The sequence below is a fragment of the Coniophora puteana genome (genome assembly GCF_000271625.1).
Source record: "Coniophora puteana RWD-64-598 SS2 unplaced genomic scaffold CONPUscaffold_13, whole genome shotgun sequence".
Taxonomy (NCBI): domain Eukaryota; kingdom Fungi; phylum Basidiomycota; class Agaricomycetes; order Boletales; family Coniophoraceae; genus Coniophora; species Coniophora puteana.
The window spans coordinates 77,454-89,873 of record NW_006913065.1 but is presented as its reverse complement, the minus strand read 5'-3'; the positions used below and the strand labels follow the sequence as shown (position 1 = coordinate 89,873).

Below are 12,420 nucleotides of genomic sequence, written 5' to 3'. Positions count from 1 at the left end.
TTTGCCGGCTAGCAACACCATCGAGGAGGAGGAGCGCATCACCTACTCCAAGGAGCTACTTCTTCACAACGCATTCGTGTACGAGAAGTTCGAGAACGGAAGACCTTTTTGGCTCGTTCCGGGGCTCATACTTTCTGATGGTTCTCTCTTGTCATTTCCAGGCTATCCAGGGCTTCGTCCGCGTCCCCGATCTGGCGAAATATCATGAGCCGGAATATCTCCCTTATGGTGCCTTTGCCTTGGCCGCCTCAGCTGTAAGTCTCTTCATTATCTCTTCAATCAATTCTTACTGATGGTATCTAGGCCTGCCGAGCGCTCGAAATGAACATCGAAGGCAAGCTCGGGAACGTCGGCGATGCTCTCGAGAGCACGATCCGCTCGGGATGCTCCGCGAACAGCGAAGGATTCACCAAGGCGAAGAAGTACATGGCACAGGCCAACGCCAAGGCTAGACCGAAGAAGGGTAGGGCACAGAAGGCGAAGGCGAAGGTGAAGGGAAAGAAGAAGCAGGCCGACGATAGCGACGGCAATGCCAGCGACAACGTTGCTGAGGATCAAGCTCAGGCCGCTGGGGCCCCCGCTTCCGCCGCTTCCACTCCCGCCGCTCCCTCTGCTTCTGCCCCGCTCCCGTTCTCGAAGGACCACTACGGTAAACTTACCAAAAGGTTCTGGACATCCATCCATCAAGCTGACGACGAGCGCATCATCGACGCGTTCGCGCTCGCTGGCGAGTTGATCCAACAGGATGACAGCGAGGAGTCTGACTCGGGCAGTTCTGGCACCACTGGCAGTGTGATTACATGTAATATTATGGCACATCCCACTTTCTCCATGCCAAAATGGATGGATCCTCTCCAAATGGCACAAAATCCTGGTTCACTCAAAATCCTGGTTCTTACCACTACTCTCAGCTGGTGGCGGTTCATGCCCATTAGGGAAGCTGCTCGGCGCCGGTCTTCGGTCAATTTCATATTACTTAAACAGACGGCTTATTCACGTTAACCAGGTATCATTGTTAATTACTAAGCAGGGAAACCTATACGTTAGCGGTATCTTCCGGCCCTTCCGCATTTGGCTCCCCGTCGCTCGCGTCGTCCTCGCCGTCGTCCTCGCCGTCGACATCCATCGCCTCCTTGCCTCCTCCATCATCCTCGGCGTCGGAATCAAAATCTGGGTGGCCCTCCAGGCCCATAGAAGGTACGGCTTCTTCTACTGACCACTTCTTCTCCCATAGGTCCGTGAAGTGCATCCTCAAGAGACGCTGCTGGTGGGCTTGACGGAGAGCGTGCGCTTGCACGCCCGACGCGAGCGCTTGGTGCTGCAAGAAGGACCATGTAGGCGCTGGGCTATCAGTGCAGACGGCCATTGCCACTCCTCCCGCCTCCTCCCCACCCGGCCTCGAAGCGTCCGATCTCGCACCCGTGGAGTCCAGAACCGCGCGGCTCTCCCACCATCGGGCTTTGTATTCCAAGAACGCTCGGACGCGCCGCATCTCCTCCTTCAGCAAGTCGACCTCCTCCTCCCACCGTTTCGTACGCGCCCGCGATTTCAACCACTCAACACGGAGATCTGAGGTGATGTGTTAGGTGCCTAGGGGCGTAAATGATGTGAGTACACCATACCTTCGCGATCATCGTGATCGCCCGCGTTCGTTCGGCCCGTCCAGATCCATGATACTGTTCGATAACCTTCTCCTAACCCTTGTTGCAGGTCTTTTGCCTTTTGCTTAGTCGTCGCAATGTCTATGAGTGGCTCTTGGAGTGCTCGGAGATCGCCCAAGGTGAGTGGTTTCAAACTGTCCTGCCACCGTCCCTGTGGATCAAGCAACTTCAAGGCGTCCAATCCCTCTGTGTACTTCAGCCGTACAGCCTCGATCTTCCGGCTGTATTCCCTGATCAAGGTCTGTACTCGAGTTGTCGGCCGTTGCCCTCGTGTGTTAATATTCCGGTGAGAAGTAAAGTGATACCTCGTCTGGAGCAATGTGCGTAATCTGTCGAGGGACGCATGGCCTTGAGCTATACGCAGCTCGGTCTCCGTCTCAGCAAAACTGTGAGTACAGATTTTACGTTCCTGGTCATCTAGTGCTGAGGGCAGAAAGAGCAGAGCCTTTTCGGGTTCGTGCTCGAGGTCGCCAGTGCCACCCTTGTTGTTTATGACGACGTCCAGTCCCGGCATATAAACTTTTTGAACATCTCGAAGCTTCGAGATCTCTCGGCTGATGCCCGCGCGACGTACGTCAATTTGTGCCCTCTCGTCCGCTGTAAGATCTCTAAGCCGTGACAGGTCATCGCGTAGGCGGCGCCTATGTTTCTGCATTAGTGTAGAACCATGTCATGTATTGACGGTGAACGTACTGCTTGTCTTCAATGGATAACGCTTGCTTCACGACAATGCTGGGAGGCATATCGTGAGGAAGTATCTTTATGTCCTTCTCTTTCTGGGCGAGCCTCGCGCGAACCTCGGTTTCGGTAATACCTGGTAGGACATCAGCGAAATGTATTATCTGACGAAGCGTCTACCTTACCCTTGTGAGTATATAAGTATGGGTTGGGCTTCTCCTTGTTTTTTTCCCAAGCTACTGCCATGTCGATCCAAACTTGGCGATCCTCCGAGCTGATAGAGGCGCTGAAGGCGGCCAGTGCTTTACGCTGGAATCCCCGGTTGTCTACAGCCACGAGCAACCGCGCCCGAAGAGTTAATCCCAGCATGCAGTACTTCGATAAGTTATGCAAGGTAAAAAGAATGTCGAGGGTATCGTGTCGAGCTCCCGGGGACATCTCCTTAGTCATAGTACTTGCTCTGCCAAGGTCTCCCCAACGTCGCTCGATTCCCTCTCCATCTGTACGCCCCGCACCCCACATGAGGTTGAGAGAGTATTGGGTGGCACACTTCTCGTTGTGGCCGGGCGCGTGAAACTTTGGAATTCCGAACAAGAGGATATCAGATAGCATCAATATAGAAAGCTGCAGTTCTGGTGGTAACGAATCCATGCGCTTGAATAAATTAACCTTCCACTGGCATACGATATCGTATGAAATCACGACGAGCAGCAGAAGAACCATCGACATTGTCGAGAAGAATATATAGTCCATGTTGGGGTACCTGATACTCTCGGTAAGGGTGAAGCCGAAGTATATTATTGATTTTACTGACCGTTCACCGGCTTGTAAATCACCTACTCCTAACGCGCGAATGAATTCATGGCGAGCGCATATGACCATGGCTACGCCCGTGGCCAGAAGTCCGTGCGAGAACTTGGTCTCTGCACTAGATAGCGAGCGAAATCCAGAACAAGTAGATATCTATTAACGTTATGAGCCCTCGATGCACACCAGAAGTAAGCAAACGATACATACGTCTCGTTGGGCCTCGCTAGAACGGATGTACTCCATATATGGTCCTGTTTTAACAAAGTATGCGAGGCCGTTATGGAGCTCTACATCGGTCGATGATTCCCCGCGGTTGCGATTCTTGAGCCGAAAGTTCGCGTCCATCGCCAGGAAGAGGCAATATAAAAATCTAACAGACATAAATACAGCGCGAAAGCATGCAACAGAGTTCTCACTTTTGAGATTCGTCGGCCTCCTCCCAGCCAGGAGGAAGGTTGATTCCGGGGTGAGGACAGGCCGGGCACTGGACCGCAAGCTCGCCCGGTTTTGTAGTCTCAATCCCGGAGACAACATTGCCACGTCCGGCCTCTTTCATGAGCTTGACGTGGTCGTGCTGACGGATTGTACGAAGAAAAGCCTTATATCGACGCTAGCATAGAGATGAGATTGTTGTCGCTTGGTTGTATCCTTACATACATTAGGAACGTTTAAGCCCAGGGGATCGGTCAAGCATTCAAGAGCCTCGTAGTAGCCGTAGGCAGAAACCTTCGTTTTGCAAGTGAGAGCTGAGAACTGCGCGAGCGCCTCTTCTGTTGACACTGTACGGACTATATCAACTGTAGAAGGGTACCATCCGAAACGGAGGAGCTGCAGACGGTAGGATACTTTGCGGTCGCACCCGCAGTAATCGAGATGTATATGGTGAAGACCGTTGGCGTGGATAACAACAAAATCCGGGTGGCCCGGATAAGGGAGGACGCATCGCGAGCCATCCTCGTGACCCACTTGCACCCTTAATCCGAGCAACGACAAAGACACCCTCTGGAAGAACGATCCATTCCATTCCTAACGAAAACTGGTAAGAACTCTTGTTTGTGCATTATCCAACTTGAAGATGGAGTACTCACCGATACATGATGTAGAGGTAGTTTTGAGTGCGCCGATAAGAGACATTCTCTGCAGGTCATATGACGTCCCGAACACGTCTCGCACCGGTAGACTCTGGGATGTCCGCGTTCACAGTTGCAGGATGTGTCCGCTGCACGACCGCAACCTTCAGCCCTAACTTCTTCGTCGAGGTACTCCTGTCGGTACCCTGTTTGCCGATTGTCTCCCGCCCACGTGCGCAAAGGTGCGTCCTGTTACGCGATCAGACATAGTTCAGATAACAATGGACACAGATCTACCGCAAACGAAGAACCTCGTCTGTTAGAGGTATGTTCTATAACGACGTGCTCACGCGGTGTCGGTTCCAGTGTGTCATTGGACTCGTCATCGTCCGAGTCGTCATCATCAGGGAACTGAGATGATGCATCTTCCAACGATGGATTCCAGTCGTCCAGCAGGTCATCATGTTGGATCAATGCCGAACTCAAGCTCGAAGGCTCGTACCGCTGGGTCTGAGAGGTTTTCAGCCACCTACTAGTACGACCCGATGGGAGTTCGACCGTCTGTGAGTAACTCTTCACGAGATCCGGGTCATCTTCGTTCTCGTCGGAGAGAAGATTATAGGTGGACTCATATCCTCGTTTCTTCCCTCTCGGACTAAAGGGCATGGTGAAGACGCGGGCTCCCAGTCGGCGGGTATACGTCCTCCACGACCGGGTGGTGAGATCGCTTCACTCGCTCTCGACGGCTCCCTAGCTCATTCAGCTATACACCCAATCCTCGGGCGTCTCGCTTTCTGCATTAGTCAATCGGTCAGCGAAACTTCTACAAGATCATTAGTCACGACGCCGTCGTAAGTTCCACTTTCCTGGCTGCTCATAGTATCCGGTTGATCATATTCGGTCGCGGATCACAGCGTGTAAGGCTTCTATCCTAGCTTCGAGCTTCACTCCTTATGCTTCTATCTAACCACACAGATACTCGGATACATACAACGGAGCAGCTACCCGTTGCAAATTATGCACCACCCGTATGACAAACGCCCTCGTATGGAGAGGGCCTACCCACACGCAGTCGTCGAGCTGCGCGTAGCCTCCTGACATATAAACGCGCGACTCGTTCCCGTTCTTGTCACTCAGCCCACCATGTCGTACGCTCACGCCGGCCGATCTCTCTCTCCTACTCTCACCGACCCCGTTACTCTGTCTGATAGCTCAGGGAGCCCTCCTCCTTCTTCTGCCCCTCGCGCCCCTCCCAACTCACCTCCCGGCCTCAACTCGTCCCAGACAATGTTCATCAATGCCAGGCTCGAGAAGGACTTTACCGTCAACTTCAACTGCGGGCACCTCGGTATGAACATTGTCGGTGACGGCGAGGTGAATGAGGCCACCGTCGGGTGCCTCTCTAGATGTTGCGGTAAGCAAATCTTCATTTTTTTTATCTGATTGGTCCTTTTCTCATTTCGCTTCAGTCAACTTCATCGCCGACAAAGTCATCGAGGACCTCTTTTCTCCCTCGTGGAGGAAAGAGTTCAAGACCCTGATTGCTATCGCCGTCAGCCACGAGGTCAACACCATCTACGAGGATGAGACCTTTGCGACGTACTATACATCCCTATTATTATTGCTTCAACTATGCTTACTCGATTATTATAGATTCTTCCACAGCTGCGCCGCTGAGGAAGTTACTCGGCAGCTCGAAGCGGCCAAGATCCGCCAAACGTATCAAGCTGCTGTGAGTCAATATCATCTCATTGACGCTATGGTGGCTTATTAGCTCTGTAGCAGCGACGCAGTGGCCCTTCAACTCGAGCCCTTCGCGGGGTGTCAGTTCCTTTGGAGCAGTCGCCTCTGGGACCTGTCGAGTCAGCCTCAGCAAACATTGTTGAAGGTATCGAACTCACGCGCCTGGGCACGCTCGATCCAGCCCACCTGCCGAAGGGCGTCATCCCTGGCGACGGTCTTATCAATCGCAACATCAATCCTACCATGCGCAGGCTGGTTTCTCGCCTACCAACGCGCGAGGTGACTTTGCCGAATCGCGTCAAGGCCACATACTTCACGCCGCCCGCGAGGACTTCTGGGCCTTACTATTGGGTGCCGTACGGACACGCAATTGGTGTCTTCTCTGGGTAAGTAATTTCTTTATTCTCGAAAACCACTCGTCGCTGATGCCCGCAAGAGAAAACAAAACTTTACCTTGTGGGCCGCAGTCAACGGGGCAATGTCCCATGCCTGCGATACAATGGATGAAGCCCATTTTTTGCTAGAGGACGCGTTGATGCACGGTCGCTTCGGTCTCATTCGTTGAGATGTTTTCTTTGTAGTCTTGTCGGGTATATTAGCAGCCTTCATGTATCTACAATCGAAGTTCGCAGTATTTGACTGCCAAGTCTTGTATGTAAAGCGCTTAGAGCTCAAGTACTCAACGCCAATGCATTTCATAAAGTAGCCTTGCAATAAAGCACGTCCAGTGAAACACTTGTCAATTTTGAACCGGTATCAGATTTGCAAAGAAATTTTATAACCAAGATCAAGATCATTCGTTTATTGTACTTTACAGGAATTCCAGAACATCGGGTACTTGCTCAAGGCCCAAATATGCATGCTACACGTCTCGTCAAGCAGACGGCCGATTCCCCAGAGAGATCATGTAATACAAGAACCGGCCGTCTGCAACGGGCATGCCGTACCTAGCCATCCGCATAGAGAACACGTTGGCGCTATCCACATTCTTTCCCCTGGACGAAGAATCCCCCGAGGTGTGAGCTACACGTGCATCAGCCGCACTCCTAGCCTCTACCATCTCTCTATATTCGTGGCAGATGATCTTGATGGAACGGAGCTCGAATCCTTGTGAGTGGATGAAATAGTCAGCGTACTTTCCGAGGGATGCACGCAGCTCCTTCGCCAGTGTGTTGTCTGGCAGTGGCTGATTAGCCGACCCGATGATACCACGGAGGTTGCGTATGTGCGTGTATACAAGGGGTGCAGTGTCGTCAGCGGATAACGAGAGGCTGTCGCCTGTAGAGGGCGAGGATCGAGCCTCTACGAAGACATCATCATCGAAGCTCCCGTATGAATGGGGAGAGCCTATTCCCGATTGAGCAGGATTGATCACAAGCCCAGAAGAACATGCACTTACTCGGCTGCTCCACGCTCGAGCTCGCTTCTCCTTGTGTATCTTCGACTTCTCTCCGAGACGGAGAGCGGGAGGTAATGCTAGGAGACTGCTGGTCCTGCTCCGCGTCTCCGACGTTCACTAGTGCAAGGTTATCAGGTACATGGTCAATAGGGAGTAAATAGCTCACGTACGCGGATTAATGCTGCCCTCTGCATCACCCTCGGATGGAATGAGCGATACAATACCCTTGGCAAACATATAAGCGAGCGCTTGACGAAATGTGCGTGTCGAAGCCGCTTTCGGGTAGCTCATTCCCTTCATTTGCTTGATTGCGTCAGATCTAATTTATGGTCAGTGTGATGAAGCTAGAGAGAAGTCGTACGAACTTCGAGATGTATATACCGACTCGTGATCCAACTACGACAGCGTAGAATCTTTCACGGTAAGCGAGCATAGCCAGCACCAATTGGCTCCGATAGACAGCGTCAATGAGCTTCTGAGAAGAGGGAGTGGGGCCGAGGGTATCGATAACAGCTGAGAGAGCCGAATGTACGGAAAGAGCCTCTGAGATCGAGCGGCACTCAATGGCGACCGGGATAGGTGGCTTATCTCGGCCAATCCTCATCGACGGGCTATTACAACACATGTCAAACATCAGCCTACGAGCCTCGGGAGTATGGCTTACCAGTAATTGAAAATGGGGACCTTAGTTGACTTGGGTCCACCGATGGTGATCCAGCAAGGTTCTGAGGTAGTGTTCTCTTTGAGGGAGCTCATAGTGGCTAAGTGTTGTACCACTGAGTGTTACACCCCATGAGTGAATTTATACTGTTGCGCTGGATCTTCCCAGCAGCATATCACGAGCACAGGTCTAAGGCGCCGGCGGACAAGGGTAGATATTGGAATGACAGAGTTGAAAAACGCCGCTTAGGAGGTAGTATGGCGGTGGGACGCAGAGTATCTAGAAGGGCCATCTATTGCCGATCATGATCCGATAAGATATTCTGACTTGTTCGGGTTCTAGTGTTTCCCCAGAAGCAGTCTAAAAATACTTGGATTCTCATGCAAATCATTCTTGGCAAGTACACTTCTTTCCCCTCGTGTCGGCGGTATTATGAGGATCACGAACAAGCAACAAGGCACCACATGACTGATCCCGTCTCGGAGCAAGAGCTCGGCATCCTCGGGGATACCCAACTTCAAATTAAGTCAAAACAAAAACATAACAGATTCCTAGATCCCGAGTCTCTGTGATCTAGCTCCATAATAGTGATAGTCAGTGATAGCTTGTTTATGATGAAGCCATGTTCTTTGTAACCACGGCAGGGACTTAGGAGCGATCGATGTAGTGAGTTCCGTAAATATTGATTAGGATAGTACTAGAACAACATACATACGACGGTCTTGCACATGGCCCCTGGATAATTTAGACGTAGATTACAGGAGAACTAATCATACGCTGTACACGTAGTTTTGGCGATGAGGGTACACTCAAAGAACTTCAGGCTTATGAGGGCTTCAGCAACTCGAAGTAAGGTCGAAACAGTGACTGATGAGGGTTGCTTTAATAAAACTCTTATAAAACTCTTAGTGTCCGAGTCTAACGAACACGAACTGAGGTTACATGTTGCGCGGGCGTATATATTACTGCAAGAGCACGCATGTTAGCTCTAGCTGAGTTACGGACATGTTCACAGAATATTATATGTTTGTTCTAGCTGAGTTACAGACATGCTCACAGAATATTGTATGCTATCGAGCCTCGTAATTGACCACAGCCATCCGAGTCATTCTGATTGTGCAGACTTTCCCAAAGGTCTATCGACAAACTGACAGCATACAACAGTTGGGCTTTTACTTCCGGATGAGAGATTAATTGCTACCTGTCACGTTGTAGATACCCGGAATCCCCTGTTCTGCAATTCCATAAAACTAGGTGCAATATCTGGACTCATTCTGTAGGCGTTGAAGAATAGAGCTAGTCATGAGTGGGACTATGTATAAAACTCGTATAAAACTCGTATAAAACTCTGATTAATACGATATATGAGCTATACATAGTCAAAGAGTTTCACGCGCGGCTGACTATATACGTCTGTTTTTCATCTCTACAGCGGTTATATCTTCTCTGTCGCTTGCCCAATCGAGTGCGTTACTCATTTATATACCCGCTAGTTCCCTTCACCTAGCTAGTGCTGCTTGTCTCTATCACCTGTTCGTCTTTGCTACGCTGCTCTTCCCCTCCGCGCCGCTCTCTCCTGGTCACAAAGTATGGGCCGCCCTAAGATCCACAAAAGTGAGGAGGAGAAAAAGTCTGCACAGCGCCTTTGGAATTCGAACTACTATGCGAAGTAGGTCTCCTTGTTATCTTCTATTTTACCGATGTCTCATGCTTGTAGAAACCGTCAGGAAATCAATTCAAACGCCAGAATGAAGCGGAAGGCTCAGCGTAAAAATACATCGTACGATTTCTATGAGTTATGGTTGTACTGCGAGTGCTAACTCTGCATGCAGACTCACAGCTCAAGGCGAGGACGGAATCAAACGCCAAAGTCGTGTGTACACGTCTAGGCGTACTAGTAGCCAACCTAAGTCTGTGGCATTAAAACTCTCTTCTGCATTGTGGTGATCCTTATCCCGTTCGTCTGCACTTTTAGACAGGATTTGAACGTCCTCGATGAGCCTGTATCAACCCATGCAGAGCTAAGCATATGTGAACCGCGCTCGTTGTTAGAACCACTGTGAGTTATTCGTTATACCTTCGAATCTGCATACCGGGGATAACCCATATTTCTATAGATATGAACAGGAGATGGAGAGCCAAATGTATGTTTAGTAATTCTCCCTATGACGCGTCGAATATGCTAACAGCTAAGCTCAGCAAAATACAAGCCTTCGCAGGTTTACAGAAACCTGCCACCGAAAGCTACCACCATATGTCCCCTACCGCTGTCTCATCACCAGTAACGCCTACATCATCCCGCCGATGGGACACTTGGTCCAGCCCTACCTGGCCATCTAGTCCATCCCCTAGCCCAGAGAAGTCTCTCAGCGCCTATCAGAGCTCGTGTCCGAACACGCGGGCGAGCCCCACGCCGACATCGAACCTTAGCGGGAACCTTGGCTCTATGACGGAGTCCTTTGCCCTTTCTAGTGCTGGTGAAATCTCCGCGCGGCTTCTTTCTCTCTTCGGCGGCGATATCACGGGCCGCTTGGATGATCTATGCCTCGGTTTCATCGAGGCACGATCTGACGCGATTAGAGAACATCTTCGCGATGAAGTGTTCGGTGTTCATTCAGGGCTTGCCGTTCTCATGGGGGCGGCGGTAGAATATAGGTGTCACGCATCCATACCCGAGAATGTTCGTGTCCAGGCGCAGGTGTATAGGATTGCTGAGGTTAACAGGGCCGTCGAAGACGTATTAGGTACCATGGCTTTTGAGGACGCATTGGCCCTCGCTAGCATGCGTAATGAAGGTCGACTTCTGTATCAAACCCGACGGATCGAGTAGATATCTTATTGCTAGTTACTTACAATAACATCTTGAGATTTGAAGATTTGGCTTCATATGTAAACCACTATTCTATTCTCATACGTTACTATCGTCTCAACCAAACTTCAACGCCACCGGCACGCCAAGCGGCAGGCGCGTCAAGCCTAACAAGGACAATCTTAAGTTCCGAGATAGCGGCCGGCAAATAGCGGAGGCCCGAGGGCGCGATATTATGTAATGAACAAATCGACCGTAGCACAACGCCTTCAAGCTTGAGCTTGAAGCTTGAAGGTTCAAACAACAGCCTGACAAACCGTATCCAGCCGGTCGTGCTTGTGCAGTGCTTACTTAGGCCCCTCCCCTTCTCCCGAGTCAAGATGCATCCCTGCGTCGATGCGCACATGAGACTATTCAATAATGACTATGAAAGTGAGCGGACACTCAGTCATCCGATCACAGCTGATCTCGAAGCTTCACCCCGTGTCATATATTCATTGAGAGCTCGCTACCAAGGTCAGAATATCACAATTATCTTGCCATACTTGCGTGTACTGATACCAATCTCACTCTTGTCATGTTGAATTTAAAGGTTGTTAGCCATTCTGGCTATTTTGTCCGGCGTCTGCGCTACTCAGGTTTGACCTGCCGCTGATACAAGGTCTCTTCTTAAAGTGAGTAATGAGTCTTCCTTTTGAGATTTGCCCCTCGCTACCACATATTTAAAGGGGAATCCACGCCGCAGGCACGTCAGTGGTCCTGCTCTCTACCCTCACTATGCAGCCTTTAGACCTCCCCTTCGACTCACCTTACCACTGGCGCGACCCCTCCATCGAGGAACTCACCGCTATGCTCCAGCAGGATCGCGAAAGACTAAAGTTACGTCTACGCATTGATGACTATTCAGCGTAGGTTTGTTCTTACTCCACATTAAACCCTTGTTAACCAGTTGCATAGCAAAAGATCTCAATTTATCGTTCGCCGCCATCTCATGGACGCGAAGCGGCGCAACGAGACTCCGTCACACCCCGTTGTATACGTAGGCGACCAAGTATCTCTCATAGCGTCGCTCGTCGACGACCCTGATGATGTTCTAGGTAGTGTCTTTGCTCACATAGTGCAGGTACCTAAGCCCGAAGACCTCGAGCCAGCGGCATGTCATTTCCCTCGATGATGTCGGGCCAGCGGCATGCGGCCGCTCCCGCTACCAGAGAAGGGATGCTTCCCACTGTAGCTGGGCACCATCGGGGCGGCTGCTTCAGCGTTGGGGCTTCCGGCATCGGCGCTACTGATACCACTGCCACCGTCAATGATACCTCTCGGGCGGGCCGTCACCATATCGTCTCCACATTGGCACCTCGACTCGGCCGGCGCTTTGGCCCAACCGGCGACGATGCAGACGAGCTCACCACCAGGGCTGCCCGGCCCATGCACCGCTGCTCTGTTCGGCCTGTTGATTGCTAGCCCCAGCACGGTTCTGCCGGCCTGTCAATTGCTAGCACCTGGCACCACTGCTCTGCCGGCCTGTCAACCACCAGCTCGCACACTGGCACCACTGCTCTGCCGGCCTGTCAATCGCCAGCACCCTC

The 12,420-nt window shown here is 51.3% G+C and overlaps 4 protein-coding genes across 4 annotated transcripts; 2 read left to right on the top strand and 2 right to left on the bottom strand.

Moving 5' to 3' along the window:
* Window positions 1-279: 279 nt before the first annotated feature.
* CONPUDRAFT_76203 (uncharacterized protein) lies at window positions 280-4,885 on the bottom strand (the record flags this gene model as incomplete). Its single annotated transcript, XM_007774721.1, has 11 exons — window positions 280-852; window positions 1,043-1,569; window positions 1,623-2,302; window positions 2,355-2,475; window positions 2,525-3,102; window positions 3,154-3,302; window positions 3,357-3,519; window positions 3,566-3,759; window positions 3,807-4,175; window positions 4,238-4,468; window positions 4,517-4,885. The coding sequence occupies 11 exons, from the start codon at window positions 4,883-4,885 to the stop codon at window positions 280-282; spliced, it is 3,954 nt and encodes a 1,317-aa protein (XP_007772911.1).
* Window positions 4,886-5,362: 477 nt separating this feature from the next.
* CONPUDRAFT_76202 (uncharacterized protein) lies at window positions 5,363-6,601 on the top strand (the record flags this gene model as incomplete). Its single annotated transcript, XM_007774720.1, has 5 exons — window positions 5,363-5,633; window positions 5,689-5,818; window positions 5,873-5,951; window positions 6,002-6,348; window positions 6,544-6,601. The coding sequence occupies 5 exons, from the start codon at window positions 5,363-5,365 to the stop codon at window positions 6,599-6,601; spliced, it is 885 nt and encodes a 294-aa protein (XP_007772910.1).
* Window positions 6,602-6,836: 235 nt separating this feature from the next.
* CONPUDRAFT_157748 (uncharacterized protein) lies at window positions 6,837-8,117 on the bottom strand (the record flags this gene model as incomplete). The annotated part of the gene is made up of 5 exons (XM_007774776.1): window positions 6,837-7,309; window positions 7,362-7,478; window positions 7,532-7,680; window positions 7,727-7,972; window positions 8,026-8,117. 5 exons carry the CDS (start codon window positions 8,115-8,117, stop codon window positions 6,837-6,839), a joined length of 1,077 nt encoding a protein of 358 aa, XP_007772966.1.
* Window positions 8,118-9,611: 1,494 nt separating this feature from the next.
* CONPUDRAFT_76200 (uncharacterized protein) lies at window positions 9,612-11,743 on the top strand (the record flags this gene model as incomplete). The annotated part of the gene is made up of 9 exons (XM_007774719.1): window positions 9,612-9,691; window positions 9,740-9,802; window positions 9,855-9,895; window positions 10,140-10,166; window positions 10,242-10,848; window positions 10,898-11,068; window positions 11,091-11,263; window positions 11,493-11,505; window positions 11,560-11,743. The coding sequence occupies 9 exons, from the start codon at window positions 9,612-9,614 to the stop codon at window positions 11,741-11,743; spliced, it is 1,359 nt and encodes a 452-aa protein (XP_007772909.1).
* Between the last annotated feature and the right edge of the window lie 677 nt (window positions 11,744-12,420).